Source organism: Mytilus trossulus, chromosome 10 (assembly GCF_036588685.1).
Source record: "Mytilus trossulus isolate FHL-02 chromosome 10, PNRI_Mtr1.1.1.hap1, whole genome shotgun sequence".
NCBI classification, from domain to species: Eukaryota; Metazoa; Mollusca; class Bivalvia; order Mytilida; family Mytilidae; genus Mytilus; species Mytilus trossulus.
The window spans coordinates 39,340,607-39,364,583 of NC_086382.1; the positions used below are offsets into that span (position 1 = coordinate 39,340,607).

General features: G+C 33.0%; 2 protein-coding genes across 2 annotated transcripts; one reads left to right on the forward strand and one right to left on the reverse strand.

Annotated features, from left to right (window-relative positions):
- The first annotated feature begins 13,239 nt into the window (after positions 1 to 13,239).
- LOC134687330 (uncharacterized) lies at positions 13,240 to 17,094 on the forward strand. Its single transcript, XM_063547540.1, has 2 exons — positions 13,240 to 14,528; positions 15,533 to 17,094. Exons 1-2 carry the CDS (start codon positions 13,271 to 13,273, stop codon positions 16,828 to 16,830), a joined length of 2,556 nt encoding a protein of 851 aa, XP_063403610.1. The 5' UTR covers positions 13,240 to 13,270; the 3' UTR covers positions 16,831 to 17,094.
- A 68-nt stretch (positions 17,095 to 17,162) lies between these two features.
- On the reverse strand, positions 17,163 to 20,907 carry LOC134687893 (uncharacterized). The gene is made up of 2 exons (XM_063548351.1): positions 20,476 to 20,907; positions 17,163 to 18,205 (listed from the first exon to the last, which is right to left on the reverse strand). Exons 1-2 carry the CDS (start codon positions 20,705 to 20,707, stop codon positions 17,163 to 17,165), a joined length of 1,275 nt encoding a protein of 424 aa, XP_063404421.1. The 5' UTR covers positions 20,708 to 20,907.
- Between the last annotated feature and the right edge of the window lie 3,070 nt (positions 20,908 to 23,977).

Sequence of the window (23,977 nt, forward strand, 5' to 3'; positions counted from 1 at the left end):
AAAAGGCGCCGGGAAATCTAGGTGAGGCAGTGGCTGACATGACGACTTCTGTATGGGCAGTTTGCGAGACTAGTTTCACTAACTCAATAAAGAGGAACACAATGATCATAAAAGCTTCCTCAATGGACGCTGATATGCTTTATTGCTTTTTTTTTAATTGACACCACAAAATGAGATTTGTCACCACTGGAGTAGTACTTATCTTAGATAGCAACATACATACACTTTACCATCCCATTTCCTTGATTTCTTTATTTTTGAATTATGAGTTTGACTGTCCCTCTGGTATGTTTCGTCCATTTTACATGCAATGCTCAATTATCAAAATCTTGTTACATCAATTTCATTGTACGTTATCAATACAAACTAGATTTAATTTAATAAATTATTTCTGAAGAAGTGGTCTAACAGTTTGATTTCATTAAATGTATTTTTAATAAGTTTAAGAAAAGTTAATCAACCCTTATAAAACCTTTAGAACGCAATTAAATAAAACTGTTACAACCAATGGGATGTTTTTGTTGATAGTCGAGTAGAACAAATATTTTTCCAAAGTCATTTCACTTATTACATTTTAACGTTGCGTCGTTTGTTTTCTCTTATTTTTTTAGTGTAAATTCACATTGCAATAAGACGTGTCACGGTACTTGTCTATCCCAAATGCATGTATTTGGTTTTCATGTTATATTTGTTATTCTCGTGGGATGTTTGTCTGATGCTCGGTCCGTTTCTGTGTGTGTTACATTTTAGTGTTATGTCGTTGTTCTTCTCTTATATCTAATGCGTTTCCCTCGGTTTTAGTTTGTTACCCCGATTTTGTTTTTTTGTCCATGGATTTATGAGTTTTGAACAGCGGTATACTACTGTTGCCTTTATTTATGAAAGTTTTGATTGTTATGTTTTTTGTAATATAGCACATAACTTGTCTACGTTTTTACAAATCCCTGACTTCAGGTGTGTAGAAATACACATTCTTGCTTGATAGCAAACCCGGAAAAATGTTTAAGACGCACAAAATCTTTAAATTGATGTTTTCATTTATAAATCACTGATTTCTGTTTTTTTATACCAAATTTTATCTGGTTAAAACATACATTGCAATTAGACGATTACCATTGGTATAGGTGTGTTGTTTAATAGTTGTTGCTTTGGGATAATTGCATGTTTTGAATTAATTCATAATCAGGAATAGCTAGAAGGGACAGAAACGTGTTGCTACTTGAACCCGGAAAGCGATGGTTTTCAAAAAATCTAGAGACGACCGTTCTGAGTGTGCCACCTACACATTCAAACGTATACACAAGCACAGTATTCCCTATCTATGTAATGTGTTTTTATAATTATGTGATGTAGGGCAAAAAAAGGTAGCATTTTTTGTGTCTTGTTGTTAAGCATTTCCAGGGGAGATAATGTTATTTTTCACGGTATGTTTGGTAGGTTAATGAAATTTATCCTGCTGAACTTACTTTAAATAAAGCTAATACTAACAATGACCACTGCCCTTTCCTCGATCTTGATATCTATATCACTAACGGAAAGCTGAATACTAAAATTTATGATAAAAGGGATGATTTTTCATTTCCTATCGTTAATTATCCGTTTTTAGATGGTGACGTTCCCTTGTCACCATCTTACGGTGTTTATATATCTCAACTTGTACGATTCGCTCGTGTATGTAACAATGTTTTAGATTTTAACGAGAGAAATTTATGTATTACTGAAAAATTATTACACCAGGGTTTTCGATATCACAAACTAGTCAAAACATTTACTAAATTTTATCATCGGTATAAAGACATCATTCGTAAATATAGCTCAACATTGAGACTTCTTATACGTTCAGGTATTTCACATCCAATTTGTTATGGAAATATTCTTTATAAAGCACAAAGGTGTCAGTATTCACCTCAGAAACTTACAAAACCTTTGAATAGACTTATTAAGAAGGGATATAATTACGATACTGTTGGTAAGTCATTAAAGATTGCATTTTTTGGCGTTAATATTGAGTCACTGATAAGGTCTTTGCGTTGGAACTAAACACATTTATTCTAAAAACAGTTGTTGGCATGACATGGGTTATGTTCTTCTCATATATGTTATGATGGTATGATACTAAACCCCTAACGAGAAGGATTGTGCCTGATTTTCATATGATGAAATCATAATCTTTCAGTCAGTTTAATTGAAGTCTGGAACTGGCATGTCAGTTAACTGCTAGTAGTCTGTTGTTATTTATGTATTATTGTCATTTTGTTTATTTTCTTTGGTTACATCTTCTGACATCAGACTCGGCCTTCTCTTGAACTGAATTTTAATGTGCGTATTGTTATGCGTTTACTTTTCTACATTGGTTAGAGGTATAGGGGGAGGGTTGAGATCTCACAAACATGTTTAACCCCGTCGCATTTTTGCGCCTGTCCCAAGTCAGGAGCCTCTGGCCTTTGTTAGTCTTGTATTATATTAATTTTAGTTTCTTGTGTACAATTTGGAAATTAGTATGGCGTTCATTATCACTGAACTAGTATATATTCGTTTAGGGGCCAGCTGAAGGACGCCTCCGGGTGCGAGCATTTCTCGCTACATTGAAGACCTGTTGGTGACCTTCTGCTGTTGTTTTTTTTATTTGGTCGGGTTGTTGTCTCTTTGACACATTCTCAATTTTATTGTTACATTGTAAACATTATATAATACACACTCATTAAGTGGATTGAAATAGCATTCCACACTTAATTAACTGAATTTCAATTATTTTATTTACCGTAGTGCTACTATATAAGACTTCGGAGGTTCATATCACTTATATTCAACGTTTTATATCGGATTTTTTTTTACTATTGATGTTGAACGGTTCATAGGGGAAAAAATCCGATAAAACGGTTGAATGAAAATAATACGAACCTCAGAAGTCTTATCGTCCTTTAATATAAGACTGGAGGTTCATATCATTTACATTCAACTTTTTTTTATCGAATTTTTGTTTGCTATCATTGTTGAACGGTTGAACAGTTCAACATTGGTAGTTAAAAAAATCCGATAAAAATTAACGGTTCAACATTGATAGTAAAAAAAAATTCCGATAAACATGTTGAATGTAAGTTATATAAAACTCTGAAGTCTTACATTATAGGACTATCGTTTATCAGTTCTTTATCCTAACAAAATGGTTTTTTTTTGTGTTGTATATTACAAAAATTTTGTGTTTTATATTACAAAAAAGGGGGGTGCTTTGAAAAAAAAAATACCTTAACAATCCTACAATATCTGTTTCCAGAATGAGAGATATTTCGTATTCTAAAACTTATATTTTTCACATGTGTGTTAGATATGTTGAAAACACAGACAAATGTTTAGTACGTATATCCATCCCCTCTTTTTCAATTCATTAGTTAAAGATACAGCTCTGAAGAATATGCAATAACCTAACATTGATAATTTAGCTTACAATAAATTCAGTACATTTTTGTAACATGTTTATATTTTGTGATGAATCTAATGTATAAATCTAGAGGCAGATCCAGGAAAGAGCTCGGATTCCCGATCCGTTTGTACGGGGGAATGTGGTTCCAACCCGGCCCCTCTTTAATTGCCTGATCGATTTTTTGTTTGCAGTGTCGAAAAGTGATATTTTATCAAGAAGTTATGTGAAAGTTTTGCTATACATCTGACAGTCAGGAGTTATTCTGAAGTACACATGTCGACCAGAGGCATGGACAGAGAGGAGAGGTTTTAAAGTTCTAGATGCTAATCTGAGATTCCAATTTGAACTAAAGAAAGCAATATATAAAAATATGTAGGAGAATTAATCTAAATGAATAAAGTTATGACACAAACTTGTTTTTTTTTGTATACAGAATTTGTCAAACGTATCCATAACAAAAGAGATGTGAATGCATCCGTCATAGTCTTGTAATACTGATGGTAATAATTTATATAATTTCCGAGATGACATAGCAGTGTCATTGGTGTCCACTTCTCCTTGTTTAAAGAACTTGATCATCTAAACTCATTTTTTTTAAAATGGAGCCCTGATCAAGAACAGTTAAAAGAGCACATGCTTATTTTTCGTTATCTTTTAGAATCATCGTTTTTTTTTAAAACAGGTTGAACATTCTACCTTAAATATGTAGTCGGAAAAATATTTTTGATTAAATATATAGAAACACTCAAGCATGACTGGAGCGGGTTCCCCATAGCTCAGTCAGCGGTCCCCTAATGTAAAGTTCTGGATCAGCCACTGAATATTGGCTTGAACAGTGCGAAGAAAGTCTTCAAATGTATAAAAAAAAAAAAACATAATGAAAGTCTTTGTGCTGGTTATTAACATACGGGAACGAAAATTTTATTCAAATTGTGAAAAAGAGTAACGGGTAAGATTCATTCCAAAAAATATCGTCTGATCCAAAATTCGGTCGAAAAAATATTGTTGTCCGGCAAAATTTAAGACCCCAAAAAATATTATGAGTTCTGATCTTCTAAAACCTTAAAGTGTTAAGTCTTCGAAGAAAAAATATTTGAGTGATGGAGGCGGACAATAAATGTTCGCGCTCAAACAAAAAGACATTTCCCCTTTGAAGTTAAATAATTAACTTACTTCCTTGTTGATGGATTGTTTCCTGGCATGCTTTGGTAGAGTACTGTTGCATGTTTCACTCTCGAGTAATATAAATACACATGTGTAGTACATGAAATATGAAGACACCCGTGTACTACTAGTACTTGACTTGTACATGTTGTAATAGTGAGCATGTATGAGAAAAATAGAGTGAGGCACCGTATACTGTCTGTAACAATTAATTTAAGGGAACTTTGATATTCTTGAATCTGTTTCTGAGTTGTGAACAACTACCATACAACTAACAGTGGGACGGTTATTCAAGTAAAGTACTATAATACAATCGAGTCTTTATGTGATAAACTATAATAAAATTGAGTCTGATGTAAAACTGTTAAATAAGAAAAGACTCTACTAAAATGTCTTGCAAATTTTCGACTGTAGTTAAACTATTAAGAAAAGAAAAAGATATAAATAGTAAATTCAAATCGTATGAATCGTATGAATAACATTGGCGAACAAAAAAAGTATCCCATTATGTCGACGGACAATTGTAAAATGCTATAAGATAGAATAAAAATGTATCGAAAATATAACACAAAAGAAATCATGATTCGGTGCAATCCCAATTTAATTTGCAAACACATAAAACAAAATTAATCACACCATGTCGCCACATGACACACAACAAAAACCAACTTCAATCAACAAATAAGACGCAAAGAGTCACAAGAAAAAAGAAAAAACAAATCCATTCGCGGGCAACTACCGACTTATTATACTGTATGATCGAATACAAACATACTCATCCACGCCTGCTATTTTTTTTTTTCTTATTGCCCCTGCTATGGTTTTTATTAGATTTCTTACAACCACTGTTTTTGCCCTGTGTTTGTTATACATGTCAGTTTTGTTATATTTAAGTCCATACGTCGGGCCTTTTATTACAGTTTTTGTAAGAGTTCTTTACTGCACTCCTAATTATTCCCTATTCCGTAACTGTGATCCTCATTCAATGTTACAACCTCCGGTCTTTTGTATTGATCCTATACCCCTATTAAATTATCATGATTTTACGGAATGGAAAAAATATTATCAACAACACAACTTCTAGGTTATCTACGTGCATAAATAAACGTATTGGTAATGCCACTACAGCCAGATTATTTAACAAAAATGCACGTGGATATCCACAAATTTTCCCGTGCAATGCCAAAAAATGACTAACTTGTTTTAGATTAACTTCTCAAAATACTATAAGGTCAACAGTGAACGGGAGAACCTTTTCGCTCTCCTTTTCCTGTGATATTACCTGAAAAACTCAAAACCTAATATATGTGGTAACTTGAACCCAACCTAAGTGTGGTATTCAATATGTGGGACAGACGGGACGAGAGTATTTCAGAAGAAATCAAGAACATCTGTACCACTTTCGTAGACCCAAAAAAATCAAAAGTTTAGTATATCAGCATTTAGATAAGCATAATCATAATCTGAAATATATAAAATTCCAACCGCTCGAAACCGTTCAAAAACAACCAGGAGAATCACACAAGCAATTTGAAAAATCACGCGAAGTTCGCGAATTGTTTTGGATAAAAAGACTTCAAACAGCTTATCCTCTCGGTCTAAATGATAAAATATTAGGGCAGGGGAACATATCTAAAACTCATATCGATGTCATTAATATTGTTGATAAACGACTTAGAAATAATAGGTCTCATGGTAAACGCAAGAACCGCAATCAACGTATTAAATATCGTATAAATTATACACTTGCTGATCTGTTATCTATAATAAAGAATAATGGCAGACATCAAGTATTATGCAAACTGGGTCAGATACCTATAAGTAAATTATATGCTATTTTTCTTGAGTGTGATAAAATTTCTTTTTTTAGCCCATTTTATGAATACACCCGTATTATTATAGCCTTTTGTCATCACAGGCTTTTTCCTATTATTGATAAACCTGAAAATCGTAAACGACATTTTCTCAAATTAAAATATATAAATAGAGGTATTGATTTTATTAATTTGTCTAGCATATTCAATGACTCTTCTGTCTATAGCTTAATACCTCCATATTTTGATAATATAGAACAACCCATTATTTCGTATTCTTATAAAAAACCGAGCAGAAATTTGATTTTCAATTATACGTCAATTACAACAGACGTCAATATAGAAAATAATGTTCCTTCCACTTGAGATTGCGAAACATCTAGTTTTAAATATGTTCCCTATGGTCATGTTATCACAGGAGACCTCAACATAGTCGATGACCGTGAAGTCATAACTTTTCTAAAGAAAGGACCGAAATACCGTCCTCCATCTACAATAGATTGGAAACAGTGTCGTCAGGTCATTAAAGACGCTCTGTCTGCCTATTGTAAAAATTGGTGCAAACGTGAAAAATCCGATAAAAAATCTTTAGACAGTTATTTGAATAAAATTATGAATACTGTTGATATTCGAATATCTCATTTAGAAAACAATTCTGAAATTAATAATAGGAACCATGATATTCCCATTTCTAGAATAAAAAACAAACTCAAGGTACTCGCAGAGCGGTTTGTGTTCGTACCGGCAGACAAGGCAGCAAATAATGTAGTGGTGGTGTGACGCATATACTACACGAAAGTTCTTCAAAACGAAATAATAAATTCCTCTACATTCAGGTCAGTGCGCACCACAGAGAGTCAAATCGTTAAAAAGCATACCACTGCCACTGCCCAGCTTAAAGCATCTTCCGAACATTTGAAAGTCCCTACCATGTACTGGTTACCGAAATTACACAAAAAAACATTTAAATTCCGTTTCATCTCCGCTTCGAGTAAGTGTTCTACTACTAATCTATCAGTGCTTCTAACCACCTCCCTTACTACTATCAAAGAACTGGTTATTAACTTTTGTAATAAAGCTTATGAAAATAATGGTATTAATTATTTTTGGAGTGTTAAAAATTCTTTAGAGGTTTTAGATAAAATACATGCTTTCAGTGGTCCTTACAATTCTGTTGACAGTTATGATTTTTCTACTCTGTACACTACACTTCCACACAATCTTATAAAGAAAAAGTTTTTGTATTTGATAAAATGGTCTTTCGAAAAATCTCATTGTAATTTTATTTGCTGTAACTCGTTTAAGGCCTTTTTCTGTAACGAAAAAGGAAAGTATGCTAGATACACTTACTGGAAATGTGAGGATATGATTGAAGCTTTAAACTTTCTGCTTGATAACATTTATGTACGTTTCGGCGATAAAGTGTATCGTCAGGTAGTAGGTATTCCTATGGGCACCAACTGTGCCCCTTTAATAGCAGATTTATTTCTATATTGCTATGAATCTCAGTTTATGACCAAACTCAGTAAAGACCCATCATTGTTACATTTGGTTGATACATTCAAAAATACCTACCGTTATCTGGATGATATTTTTTCGTTGAATAATCCAGAGTTCTCTAAATATACTTCAGAAATTTACCCAAACGAACTTACTTTAACTAAATCTAACATAAACAGCAGCAGTTGTCCTTTTCTAGATTTAGACATTTCAATTTCAAACGGGAAACTTCACACTTAAATTTACGACAAAAGAGACGATTTTTCATTTCCTATTGTTAATTTTCCTTTTTTAGACGGCGATGTGCCTTTGGCTCCATCATACGGTGTTTATATATCGCAACTCGTTCGGTTTGCCCGTGTGTGTTCTGATGTCATACATTTTAACGAACGTAATCAATGCATCACTGGTAAATTGTTGTGTCAGGGATTTCGATACCATAAATTACTTAAAACTTTTACTAAATTCTTTCATAGATACAAAGATTTGATTAGTAAATTTGGCTATACCTGTAGAAAGCTTATTAAAAATGGTATTTCTCATCCTAAATTTTATGGTAATATTGTACTTAAAGCGAGGAAATCACTATGTGATCCTTGTAAACTCATCGAACCTTTGAACAAACTTATAAGTAAGGGTTATCGTACCAATATTGTAATTAGATCTCTGAATATAGTTCACATTGGCACTAATATTGATTTTGTCATTAGCAAATTAAAACATAACTAAATTTCATTATCTTTTGAGGCGAGATGTATAGGGGACACAGCCACGTTAACTTTTATTTCTATAGAAGTCGCTCTTCACTATACTACTACCTGTCGATACATTTATTTTTGGCATTGCACAAGTCATGTCTTCTTTGACTATTAATGACGTTAAAATACTAAATCCCTGTGATGTGTTTTAGTCGATTTTAGTCTCTGATGCATGATTTTTTACTATTAATTGGTTTTGGCTTTTAACTAGCTGTCAGTAACTGCGAGTACTCTCAAATCGTATTTTCTTGTTAATTCGACCTGTTGATACTGTTTATAATGCTTTTTTGTCATTTTTTATTTATATGGATCTTGGCTGTATACCAGCTTTGATTATTTGTAATATCTTCAATTTTTCACTTATTCTTACAACATTTGTATAAACTTCAAGATTATAAAAAAACGGTTTTTTTCTAAAGTGAACATTGATTGGTTAAATATTTCTCAGTGTGTTTGAATTTATTTGATAGCCTTTTGGTCATGACTGTTTGTCTCTAATATTTAATTAACTGTGCATTTGTATTCAGATATCGCAGATCAAATTTATTCGTTCTTTGTGTAATCATACGTTTTTTGATTGAGTTAAGTCTGCTAATTGATATTTTATCGTATGTTTTTATATGTTGTGATGTTATGCTATTGTTTCAGAAAAAGGGAGAAGGTTTGGGCCCATTAAAACGTTTAATCCCGCTGCAAATGTTTGCACCTGTCCTAAGTCAGGAATCTGATGCACAGTAGTTGTCGTTTGTTTATGTAATATATACGTGTTTCTCGTTTCTCGTTTTGTTTATATAGATTAGACCGTTGGTTTTCCCGTTTGAATGGTTTTACACTAGTAATTTTGGGGCCCTTTATAGCTTGTTGTTTGGTGTGAGCCAAGGCTCCGTGTTGAAGGCCGTACTTTAACCTATAATGGTTTAATTTTTAAATTGTTATTTGGATGGAGAGTTGTCTCATTGGCACTCACACCACATCTTCCTATATCTATAGCCAAAATATGACACCAAAGAAATGAGACGCAAACTAATTTACAAGATCAATAAATGATGTATATACAAATAATTCCGAAAGTACAATTGGTTAACACAAACAAAAGGAATACAACGATATAAATCTAAGCTACCCCAAAAACTCAACATCAAAATGGTCAACCAATCCGGGTTACTCATTAACTAAGGTGTAACCAAATGTGTAACAAAACTTTTTAAAATAATACAGAAATTATGACTGTCGGTGTAATTGTAATTATTTAAGAAAAAAACATGTCAAACATGAAATTATTATTAATAAAAATTTAGTTTAAATCACTTAAAAGTCATGTGATGTTACATATATAGGACGGGTGTGTTCGATGCGTAAATTAATTAACAAAACCCCGTCATATAACATCCAACTTTGAAATTGCGTACAAATGTCAAATTGTGGGTGTGCCACTTTGGGAATGGTCTTAAACAATTGACAATTCATTTCTCAATTTTGGTAATTTTTCCCAGATTTTTTCTATGTCGGGCAAAAAAAAGTAGCCGATTATAAGGAGCCCCCTAAATGACGTAATAACTTGACTTATGGTCGTTTTAAAAACGATTTTTGCAAGTTGCATTTGTTAACAATTGTACAATATGAAAATTAAACAACTGAATGCAAATATTTATAATGACTTTACGGAAAGTAACTTTTGTGACATCTTGACAACCGTATACAAAGTTCATTTCACTTTTCTACCTTCTATACACAAAAGGTCGAATTCTTTTGTTCTATTTAAACCGCATATCGGACTGTTCCGACAGGCAGTAAAAACATGTCAAAAACGTGCTTCCCTTTGACTGTGCGCTATGAAAAGTCCGCAGTCACTTCCGGTCAAAATGGGGAAATCGTGGGGAAAAATTATTTTTGTAAACTTTTCTGAATGTACGAAAAAAGGGACAAAAGATACTAGAGGGACATTTAAACTCATAGATCGAAAGCAAGAAGGGATTTAACAAGCATTTTAAGTTTTTATACGCCCTTCAAAATTTTGACGGGACGTATTATGGTATACAAATTTGATGAAACTTTTACAGTTGTTCCTTATAATAGTCAAACGATCTGTTTACTTTTTGGTGAAAATAAGGTTAACATTTTTTGAGTTACGGGACTTTGTAACTCAAACGGGGGTGTATTTTTATTCACATGTCGCGCTGTATCTCAGAAACAATTTATGATAATTGCTTAAAACTTTACACACTTCTTAGTTATATTAATTCAATGATCTGTATAATTTTTGGTAATGATTCAAAAATTTATTTTTGATTTATTGAGTGTTCTGTAAAAAAGGGGGATGGGATTTTTACATGTCGTGCCATATCTCAAGAACAATATGACGTTACGCACGGTATACTCCATTCTTAATGAGATCTAATGAATATGCATATAAAATCGAAACCAGCACTTGGAACACATTAATTTCTGAATAAGGTTAAAATACAAGTAATGTTCTGCAGCTGAGCCTAGCAATATATACATGTATTCAAGGTTATTAATACACTGCCAAACAGTGCCCTTACAATTTGGGTTATTGCGCTAAAGTGCCCTTTCAGACAAGTAGCACCCTTCTGCGCCTTATATGCCTTCTGCCCTGAGATTCAAGCTGGAACACTGTATAGGGTACAGGTTGGTTGAGAACCAGCTAGCAAGTGAATAGGTACAAGTTCCAGTCAAGTATATTGGCCTAAGATCACAATTAATTCCCTTTGTTCGTGGTCTAGGAATATAGTTCCTAATTATTATATGGGGTATTTCTTCCTAGGTAATATGTCTACTGTTATCTTTGAAATGTTTACTATTTAAGTGGTCCTCACAGTTGCATATATATTGAAATAAGGAAAACATGTGGAAAAAATATATTGTTGAAAGTAAAAGTAGTGATTTGGCCAAAATGAAAGTAGGGTAGAAATTAGACTTCCGTCATTTATTCAAGACTCAAATCCTACCATTGACATGTCAATACGGCTCTCAAAAGAAAAAGCACTGATGGATTGTCCTGGCACAAGCATATTTTATTGGAATAATAATGGTCTATAAGCAGTTAAATTTATTTCATGTTTGCGGCGGTGCAAATTTTTTAATTCACTTTGACTTTAATCAAAAAATGCATTGTAGCAAAGGGGGAGAATAATTGTGTTCTGAGGCCTAGGAGATGAGTTTGGACAACACACAATTATTGTAAATAAAGGGTCTAACAGGTATAACATGATCCTTGTCTGATTACTTTGTCAAAATAAGAATTTTACCATATTTGGGCATATGAGGCAGATTTTGGCATTTTTGATAGTTTACATGATTTCTAAGGAAAATTAAAGGAAAAAAAATGCAAGAATGCACCACATTATTTCATTTAATCAATTAGGGTACTTTATAAATGCAAATTCAATAAGGTTTAACAAAAGTGAGTTGATCCTGGGACATAACATAACATACAGAGACATTTAAAAATATGAAAAGTAAAATGTCTCAAAAATTTAAAATTGTCAAGTCTTAATTACTTTTAGTTTTTTAGAAGTAAATAACTAATGAGTGGGATAGAATAAAGGGAATAAATCAAATTTTCAGTGTTTATTTATACACAATTGTGCTTTTTATGTCTGTTCCTTTATCATACTGACCAATTCTCATTTAATAACCATAGATATATAAATTTGAAAAGTAATGTCACATAAGTGGCAGTTTGCTTTAGAAATTGTCTCATTTCAACTAAAGACAGTTTATGTTTACTGGATCAAGGCTTATTTTGGTAAAAAAGTTCCCACAACATATTTTCTGAAACAAATATTGACTGAATTCTTAAAACTTTGCAAATAGCATATTCCGCAGACAGATATACTCATATAAAAACCTTCCAAACTTTTTTAATATTTGTCAGAATGTAATAATATTTGGCATTTATTCTACTAAGATATTATGCTAAGTAACTGTGAAGTTTCATAGGAATACTTTAATTTTTTGAGGTCTAATAGGCCTAAGATCACAATTAATTCCCTTTGTTCGTGGTCTAGGAATATAGTTCCTAATTATTATATGGGGTATTTCTTCCTAGGTAATATGTCTACTGTTATCTTTGAAATGTTTACTATTTAAGTGGTCCTCACAGTTGCATATATATTGAAATAAGGAAAACATGTGGAAAAAATATATTGTTGAAAGTGAAAGTAGTGATTTGGCCAAAATGAAAGTAGGGTAGAAATTATACTTCGTCATTTATTCAAGACTCAAATCCTACCATTGACATGTCAATACGGCTCTCAAAAGAAAAAGCACTGATGGATTGTCCTGGCACAAGCATATTTTATTGGAATAATAATGGTCTATAAGCAGTTAAATTTATTTCATGTTTGCGGCGGTGCAAATTTTTTAATTCACTTTGACTTTAATCAAAAAATGCATTGTAGCAAAGGGGGAGAATAATTGTGTTCTGAGGCCTATTGAGGCCTTGTTTTAAGCATGAGTGTGTGTACATTGTATGTGTAATTTATCTGTTTATTGTGTATTCTGATAATTCACTACATTATCATTATGACCAGAGACATATATACACATATGATGAACAACTACCTAACTGGACAGCCGTTGATCAGATAATGAACGATATTTTAATTCCAGCTAATGAAGTGTTCACTGAAGAAGAAGATGTGGATAAAACAGATGGAGATGCCGAAGGTGATGCAGACAATAACACACATGTAGAAGAATTATTGCCTACTAACTTTGTCAACCAAAATGTACAGCATGAGGTCACTGCAGCGGCAACGCAGACCGAGTCTCCCATATCAGAACTGTCAGAATTCGAGCAATTAGTATGTGCATTGAAATCAGAACTAAGTGAAAGTTATATACTTCATAAAGATTCAAATAGGATAAACATAATAGAGCCTTATCATGTTAAAGATCAAACTGACATTAAGATTAAACTCTCAGTGGTTATTGATGACAACTTTCTACCAAGGATTTTCGTCCACAACAAAGAAATTGGGAAGGACAATGACATTTGGACAGGACTTCCCACAGTGTACAACAGCATAGATTCAGTGCAAGAACTGCTAGCAAGACTACGTATGTTTTTTGTATGTGTTGGTAATCCAGATGAGCAATTTCAGTACATTACTCCAGTTGGGTCAGGCATTAGTGATGCATTTACAAATGAAATAAGGTGTTATCGTGAAGGTGATTATGGTGCCACAAAGTGGAATACTGTCTACACATCAACTATACGTTCGGTCAAATGCAAAATGCTTGTTCAGGGTAGTCGTTGCTCGCCTTGTGCAGAAGACAGACGAATGTTAAGAAAAAGACAACAAAGAGCTGAAGAGAAGAAAACTTCACCACCTGTTACTTTTGTTCATCGAACATACCAACATAAGCATATGTCAAGAGAAAATCTAGTTACCAAAATTGAGCAACAAAAAACTGAAATGAGAACCTTGTCCTCAGAAGTAGAGAAATTAAAGAGACAAATTCATAAGCAAATCTTGCAAAATGGTGTAACTTTCAGCAATCCCAGCACAGAAAACATTGAAATGAAAGACCTGATGTCAACATGTCAAAATGACTTTGAACAAGCCTTTCCCAATCCAAACAGCCTCCAACGATTGTTCTGGGAACAGCAAGTTAAATTCAATACAGCAGGAAAGAACGGCATGCGTTGGCATCCCATGTTGATAAGATGGTGCTTGTTCATGAGAAGCAAAAGTGCGAAGGCATATGATTCTATGAGGGACACTGGTTTCATAAAGCTACCAAGTACAAGAACACTGTTTGATTATTCGCATTACACAAAGAGTGCTCTAGGTTTCCAACCAGATGTGATGAAGATGTTACATGATGAAGCAAGCAAGTTAGGTAAGAAACTTAACTGTTTACATTACCAGTGAATTTCCAACCCTCTTATTTGGGTCCAAATATAGGCACCTGTCTCAATGAGAAATTTGTTCTTTTTTCCCCAATTTTGCAGCTCTTAAACTCCTATTGTGTATACATCATTGTCAGGTTTTGTTACATTGGATGAAATGTGTCAACTTTTTGGGGTGAAGCAGAACTTAAATATAGACCCTTCAGGGGCGGATTCAGTCATTTTGAAAAGGGTACCTAACCCAGAACAAAAAAAGGGGGGGGGGGTCCAATTACATGCCACAATTCAAATGCATTCATTTGATAGTCCAAGACAAAGGAGGGTTTCTTAGGGGCATATTCAGCCATTTTAACAGGGGGGCCCAACCAAGAGTAAGGAGGGGTTCCAACTATATATCCCATTTAAATACTGTATACATGTTAATGTGGTTCTTTCCCAAAAGTAGTACACTTCACCGTTAAAGGCTTTTTTTGTCCAATTGCATGCGCCCTGGACCCCACACCTTAAACACTCGGAAAATCACTGATTACAATTTATTTTCTATATATATATATAAAATGTTTAGACGAGTTGTATTGTCAAAAAGAGTAACTTAATGATAAAAGCACCGACCAACTTAAACAGCATTTCAGAACTTATATTTATAAGAATGGTTGATAGAATAAATGTTACACTTGAATTCTGTACATGAATCTGTCCTAATGCATACATGTTTTATATTTTTGCAACAGTACTCTGAATAAATATATTTTAATGCATGTACATGAACAACTGTCAAAATGACTGTTTCCAGTAACAAACATTTAACATTTCTTAAAGAGGTTTATTTAAAAAAAAAAAATGATGTGTGGTATGATTGCCAATGAGCATGATGAGACAACTCTCCACCATAGTCAATTTTCTGTGTGTTTATTTACATGATACAAATATATATATCATCCAGAAATTTCATTAACTTCCTTATTTAATTCTATGAATGGATTTTTTTTTCCAGCTATGTATGAAGACAACCACAAAAGCTTTGTTGGAATTTTATTTGACGAAATAAAGATACAGGAGGACTTGGTGTACGATAAACACACTGGAGAATTGATAGGATTTTGTGATCTGGATTCCATTGGCAATGAAATTCTGAACTTAGAAAATCTTGTAGGAAACTGTCAAAAATCACAAGTTGCAAAATTTATGCTAGTGATTATGGTGAAAGGTGTGACCAGTAACTTGAAATTTCCCTTAGCTGGGTTCGCTACAAACAGTATTACTGCTGATTTTTTATATCCTATCATTTGGAAGGCCGTTTCATTGATAGAATGTGTGGCAAAGTTAAAAGTTTTATTTTGTACATGTGACGGAGCCTCACCCAACAGACGCTTTTTTCAACTTCACAAGATAGATAATTCTGAGGAACCCGTATATTTCACCATCAACCCATATGACAACAGCAGAAATTTGTATTTTATCTCAGATGTCCCACATTTAATTAAGACTGCCCGAAACTGTTTTAGCAACTCATTCTCCCATAAAAACACAAGACGACTATGGAAAAATGGAAAAGACATCTCTTGGATGCATATTGTGAGACTGTTTGAAGAACACTGTGAGTTGCAACTCTATAGTCCCTGTCCAAAATTGACAAGGAGCCACATTGACCTGGCAGCATTCACGTATATGAAGGTAAATTTGGCTGCTCAAATTTTAAGTGGTAGTGTGGCCAATGCCTTGGAACATTTGTATGATGACAGTGTGTCAGAAACTGTTTTGTTTATTCGAAACTTCAATAAATTTTTCGATTGCCTGAATGTGAGGAATTTGTTTGAAGGACGTAATAAAAGGAACCCTGATTTAGAACCCTTCACAGCTGGTGATGATCCTCGACTTACTTGGTTGAAATCAACATTTTTAGACTATTTGAAGGAATGGAAGCAGTCAGTAGTGCAAAGACCAAACCTGACACCTTCACAGAAATTATCTATGCAACTTAGCGCACAAACTCTGGCTGGTGTGAAAATCAGTATAAATTCTATAACAGAATGTGTGAAATTTATGTTAGACCAAGGAGCTGATTTCGTATTAACTTACAACTTCAACCAAGACCCCCTGGAACAGCATTTCGGTCACTATAGACACAAGGGAGGAGCCAATAACAACCCCAGTGTTTATGAAGTAAGAAATACCATGACACAGTTACGTGCTGTTGGAGCTCAAGCATTGAATCCCAAGCGTGGAAATATAACCAATGTTAACAATAATGAAAATGTTATCGACAACACGAAACTACAACGAAAACGATAAATAGCAATTATCTGAAAGCCAATAGAGATGCTACAATGTATAAATGTAGAATGAAGAAATGAACAAAGACAACATTTGTTATGCTTGATATAAACTTTAATTTGTAAGTCTATGTATCTGAAATTGCATTTTTTTTTAATTTATAATGTGTCAACTCATAATTATATTACATATCATGTACATGAACATCGGAAATGTATGATAATAAACAGGTTTATGTCAGAACATATAATTATGAAAAGTCAATAAATAAGAATAAGCACTGCGATGAATGTAACTGATCATGACAGACTGATGTTTTTTAACATTTCACATGTATAGAAATGATTCAGTTAATTGTTATGTTTTTCCTTCAAAACTTGTCTTAGGCTCAAAGACTTCTTTGATGTGACTTTGTCTTTTATCATTTTGTTTCTAATCACTTTGGCAGTAGAAAATCCACGGATTGTCAGAAATAGGTGAATGATGTCCTCCAAGATTAAAACGTAGCTGTCATAGTCGATACCCACAAAAATCTGCTCAGAATAATATTTCACCATAAATGATTCCATAATAAGTTCTTTTAATTTATCATGTAGCAGGGATTTATCATTTAGTTCTTGGTCTCCTAGGTGCTTCCTTACTACTGTTTCAAATTCCCTGGTCAACAAATAAAAGTTGTCTGACGGCATTATCAAACCACCTCTGTCTTTCTTCTCTGTCCATTTGTTGTATTTGCTTACAAAGGAATTAGTAGTTGATGTTGACTTAACTTGCTCAATGCAGTTGATCTTCATTGACCGAAGGTCACCTTTAAGCTTGGAATAGCGTTTTTCACATGCACGAATGATATAACCACAGATGTAGTACAAGATATTTTGATCATTCTCGCTGAGCTCTGAGTGATTTATATCAGATGATTTCTGTTCTTGGATTGTTTGTTGAGTAAGCAATTGGTTAATTAATTCCAACATAACTATTTGAATGAAATTCTTATTGTCCAGAGTTGTAAAACCATTTTGACTGAAGTGATCGGTGTATCCTTTGTCAATTGATGAACTGAGTCTTAAAGCATGAAACTTGGTAAAAAATAACTCCCTGTCATGATTCAAACTTAGGTTAGGATTTGAGTTGAATATCTCCCTGAACAGGTCATAGAAAAATGTCTTTACCTCAACACTATCAGAAATGCTTCTAGCAATTTGAACTATTGTGGACTCGCCAAAAATATTGTACATAGGGTCCTCTTCAATACATTTTAGAGTATTGGTGTATGCAGATTGGAAAATCGAGTCCAGTGTAATTGCTGTCATTGTAGATAGTTGACTATTATCTGATTGAGGAGTAGTAATTTGGTCTTGAAGGACCTCACCATCTTGGATTCTGTGTTGAAAAGCTGTAATTAAACAAAAATCATAAAATTTTCATGTGAAAGAATGAATTCAAATAATTAAAAACAGATAACATGATATGTATAAAAATAACTGTTATAAGGCTTTATTTTATTATTTTAGGTGTTAGACAATGTATGTACTTGTTTTAGTTTATTTATCATGTTTATGGGTATTTTTTGTTGAGCATTGGCTAATATTTTTTGTGTGATATTTTTTCATTAAAGATGTACGAGTAACTTACAAGATGTACATAGACTACTAGGGAATGTCATGACAATATTGTTTTAATATATGATTCAGTTTCATGGACATAGACTTTGTTGTTCCATTTTATTTTGGTCAATTTTACATATTAGCAAACTTCCATCATGGATTATTTTAAATGCTCCAACATTCACAATTAATGTGATTCAAAAATAAATGCCAACCGGTTGAAATTATTATTCATTTACATTTGTTACTCACCTACCTTTGAGAATTTCAAGGGCTCGTGAAATAATTTCCAGAATTTGAATAATATATTAGACCGTTATTCATGCTAGGGCATAAAGGTTACCCTTGCCCGTTTCCCTGGGAAAGTGACATTCCAGTTTATGATATCCCGACAAGAAAGTCCCTTTTCAGTAAATAAATAAAATAATTTGTCCCTATTAGTTGCTTAAATTTCAAAATATGTTGAACCCCTAAAATGTAAAAAAAATTTTTTGCATCTTCAATTTCATAATTTTCTTGTGTGGGGGAGAACATAACCCATAACCCTATTGGCGGATACAGAGAGGGGATGGAACCCCTCCCCCCTTTTTTGGTCTATTAATGCATTTGAATGGGGACATATAGTTGAATTTGACTGTCAGCATGATCTGTATGATTTTTTTTTTGCATCTTATTTCAAAATTTTATAATACTGTGTAGAACTTGTAGTGTAACTGTCCTTTATCTAGTTCTGGGTACTTTTATCATATGTATTTGATATATGTATATTTTTTTTATTTGAATATGAATCATGATGATGACAAATACCATATGAAAATGTGTCAAGAAGCAATAAATTTTATATCTGATATTTGTACTTATTTGTCTATATCTCGTACATGAAAAATGAATAAGTTGAAGCAATGAGACAACAACCTCCAAAAACGGAACATGCAAACAAGATGTGGTATGATTGCCAGTTAGACAAATATTCACAGGAAAGCAATTGACACAGAAATTAAAAAGATATCAATAAAAAGACGAATACAACAGTCATCAAGGGACTACACCTAAAATTGAAGCAGAGCAAAACAAATCAACTAAACAGATATAGAATTCAAAGTTATGAGCAAATCTGACACACCTAGACTACAGAAACCTAGGATACTGCATGACTAATGTACTGTTTTGAATAACCCTTATACATGATGGCAATTTTTGCAACTGACTGGGATCCTGCTCACATGTTTATCCACCCCATTTTCTGTGTGTACCTGTCCCAAGTCAGGAGCCTGTGATTCAGTGGTTGTCCTTTGTTGATGTGTTGCATATCTGTTTTAAGTCCCTGTACCCACGAAGTTGAAGGGAACTTTAGGTTTTTTTATACATAAATTAGGCTGTACTTTTGTCGTTTGAATTATTTTACATTTGTCATGTTGTGGTCTTTTATAGGTGAAATTACATTATGGGCTTTGCTCATTGTTGAAGGTCGTATGCTGACCTTTAGTTGTTAATTTCTGTGCTATTTGGTCTATTGTGGAGAGTTGTCTCATTGGCAACCATATCACATCTTTTGTATATCTAAAGAATGGGTTTTGCTTATAGTTAAAGGATGCACAGAGATCTATAATTACTTATACATTTAAGCTGGATAGTACTCTCCTTTTCAACATCTCCTTATCTTGAAGAGATAGAAATTGTTGTTATTCAGCCTTGAAAAAGGATTTGTCATTTGTGTGATATTGGTTAACAGTCATGTTAAGATCTCAAGATTCAAAAAGCAAAAGAATTTCCGTGTAAGACCAAATAAAAAAGTATGTGTGGTTCCAGTTACATCGGGAAAAGTTAGGGTAGGTAGGTAGGGATTTTTTTTTTATTTTATGCTTTATGGGAGCAACATTCTGACTTTAACAGTGCTTAATGACAAATAATAAAATCTTTAGGGTAGGCTATTTTTAAGCCGAAAAAGAAGGGACGGTAGGGTTACTGGAACCACACATATATTTTTATTTGGCCTTGCTTTATAATATAATGAGTCCTATGGCATATTTGAGACAAACAATACAAAAATATTACAAACCTTTCAAATTGCTCTTTCCGTGTTGTTTTGATGTATGACCACGGAAGCCAGAGATTGTTTTTAACACTTTTTTGCAATCGGGACACATATATCCTGAACACTGAATGTCCTTTTTAGGCTTCTTGCATGCAGAATCAGCATTAATATCAGTATCGGTATAATCACCAAGAAGATATGCTAGTTCAAAGTCGTCTAAATCGTCATCCCATGATAAAAAATCGGACTTCGACATAATTTCACTTGCATGTGTAATGTGCAAAAGTTTGGCATAGAAATGAAGTTACTTTCATTACCAAATTTTAATTTGAATTAATTAACAATGCCGAAAAAGAAATATTATTTTTCTCAATTTACGTTTATTTAAACTTTAACTTTTGATATATGCGTAAGCATCCAAGCTTGATAATATGTTCATTAATTAACTCATCACAAATCAGTAACCACACAAGCTCAGATCTTCACAAATTACCTTATATATACATCGTCGGTGCTTGTAATGTCTTTTACTGCTCCAACAAAGATATATTTGATGTATTTAATTAATAATTATCATTAATTAATGTAAATAGATATCTTCCATGGGATTTGAAGACCAAATCCAGCAACGGATACAGCCATTTTTAAAAAGTGATGTATCTTATATCCCAATTCAAAAGCATTTAAGGTTTAAAAAGGGGGGTCACAAATCCCGGAACCCCTCAAAAGTAACTTTAATTATGCATGTTAATCTCCTGTATTAAGTCTGAAACACCATACAGATATTGAAATGTAAAGTCACGGAAATATCAATTTTAAATGAAAAAAAAAATCGGAACATTAAAAAATTACACAAATCATATTTTTAATTAAGTTTGCATTGTTTAGTGTTAATCCATTTAGAACTTCACCTCCAGCAAATTTCAGGTGATCGGAGGGCAATAAATTGCGTAATCGCACACCTGTGAATCAACATTCACAACTCTAAGGAACTAAATACCGGAAAACCGGACACACATAACTTCACTGTTTGTAAAGAGCAAATATTTATTAAAACAAAGAAATGTGGTATAGAAAAGTTTCTTAAATTACTAGTGATTATTACCAGATTTGAATTTTTAATTATGAAATGCAGAAAAAAATATTATTCTCAATAAATTCTTAAATATAATATATAACATCGAACTATTTAAGAAAAGAAATTATAATATAATCTGATATCATTTTCCAATTTCCCCCATTGCTTTCCTTGATTATCTCAGTCTGATTATCTATCGAGGTTATTCATCCATGACCTTCTAAATTTTATCGACGAGAATCTCATACTGGGCCGCGATCTTTTACGGGATTTCACGGAGTTGCCAATCTCTGTGTATATATGTCTCTGTTATGACTCAGTGACTTGTCATAACAATAATGCTTTCCCGTTTAATATTCAAAACTGAATTAAAATGTACAGTATCAGTGATGAAGGCAGTAGAAACAATCATTTTCATTCAACTGAACCTTGACTTATAACTTATGTACAACAACAAAAACAACATGCGATGTTATGACACCGATAATTTGGTAATTATTACGTTGAACATGGGCCCTGGATCCCTTCTTATTGCTTGGATCCACATATTTCTTATGTTGTCTGTTTTGGGGAACCTGTGGAACGACAATTCCAAGTGCCTCCGCCCGTTGCCATTACAAAACGGCACACAACAGTGCTTATCGTTCCCTTTGGATTTGCATGTGTTTTCGGCGTCCATCTTTGTTCGATTTACCGACCTTAGCCTCGTTTTGAATTTTTAGGCGGAACTTATGAATATTCGTTGAGAATGGAGTAATTCCTAATAAAACAACGATTTTGACGTTGTTCCACGGAAAGTTTCAAACGTTGACCTTATATTCTACTCATGTGAAATGCCGCTTAAAGTTGCTTCTTTATATGGTGTTAATTTTTATAAGGCGGTGCAAATAGAAAATTCCATTGAATTTGAACAAAGTTTTAAAAATTTAAATACATGAACAATTTTTAATTTTTATGATTATTGCTTCAAACCTGACACACTCATTACTTATATTCTTCTAAAGATCTGTATACTTTTTGGTTTTGATTCAAAATTTTATTTTAGAAATGTTGAGTTTTTTTTTAAAAAAAAGGGTGGGCTTTCACATGTCACATTGTATCTCAGAAACAATTTATGATTATTGCTTTAGACTTCACACACTTCTTAGTTATATTTATCGTAAGATCTGTATACTTTTTGGTGATGATTCAAAATTTTATTTAAGAAATATTGAGTTTTTTGTTAAAAAAAAAGGTGGTTTTACATGTCATGCAACTATTTATGACTATTGCACACAAGATGACGGGTGTATCATGCAATCAAGGCGCAGCTGTTTATCATTATCATATGACAACGGTTTTTATTATCAAATGAACACAAATTTTATTATCATTTGACAACAATTTTTATTGTCATAATAAAAACATAAATCATTATCATATGAAAAAAATTTGTTTTATTATTTCATTATTTATTTTTTGCATTTCATTAATTCATATATTCTTATTTTGGAAAACGATAACGTGTAGATATACCATAGGTATGTTAAACTGTTAAAAGGATTTTAAAGATTTGTTTTATTGTTTATGACAGTGTAAAATGGAGACTTGCTAACAGAAGAATTTGTCAGGGTAGGATGACATGTATTTAGGGATTATTACCTTGTAAACTAGCACATTAAACATCCGGCTCAGTGTATCCGGAAAAGTTAAAAACAAGGTTGATAATAGTATGTTGTTATCTACATAATGCGTGTGTAATCGATACCACTGGACGTTAAACACTGTCGTCAACCTATCATAAAAAAGGCACATTTTAAATTCAGAATTTTGAAAAAAAATAATAAATGTTCCATGCCTCCTAACAAGTCTTTTTCTTCTTCTTTTTTTTTTGTGTATACTTCATCCCAGTGGTAAAACCGATGTCAATATGTACTTATAGAAAGAAACAAATATGTGTCCTCAGTACACGGATGCCCCACTCGCACTATCATTTTCTATGTTCAGTGGACCGTGAAATTGGGGTAAAAACTCTTATTTGGCATTAAAATTATAAAGATCATGTCAAATGTAGTATGTGTACTAAGTTTCAAGGTGATTGGACTTCAACTTCATCAAAAACTGACTCGACCAAAAACTTTCACCTGAAGCGGGACAGACGGACGTACGAACGAACGAACGAACGCACGCACAGACCAGAAAACATAATGCCCCGCTATTATCGTAGGTGGGGCATAACAAATCCACTGTAAATAATCTCAGTCTGCATCCACAATGTACAAGACGAAGATACGTCATGTAACAAATAGATCAATTAAATCAAATTAGGACATTTTTGTTTGATATGATGTGTGGAAGTGCATCTGAGGAGTCGAAAAGAAACAAAAATATTAACCGAAATAAAATAACTACTAAAAGCACGCAGTTTGTCTGAAACATCAAAATAATTTTTAAAACATCCAAAACAGT

Coding starts and splice junctions, on each gene's coding strand:
- LOC134687330 (XM_063547540.1), top strand. CDS start 13,271: ATGAACGATATTTTAATTCCAGCTAATGAAGTGTTCACTGAAGAAGAA. Junction 14,529..15,532: donor TGATGAAGCAAGCAAGTTAG/GTAAGAAACTTA, acceptor TTTTTTTTCCAG/CTATGTATGAAGACAACCAC.
- LOC134687893 (XM_063548351.1), bottom strand. CDS start 20,707: ATGTCGAAGTCCGATTTTTTATCATGGGATGACGATTTAGACGACTTT. Junction 18,206..20,475: donor CGGAAAGAGCAATTTGAAAG/GTTTGTAATATT, acceptor GTTTAATTACAG/CTTTTCAACACAGAATCCAA.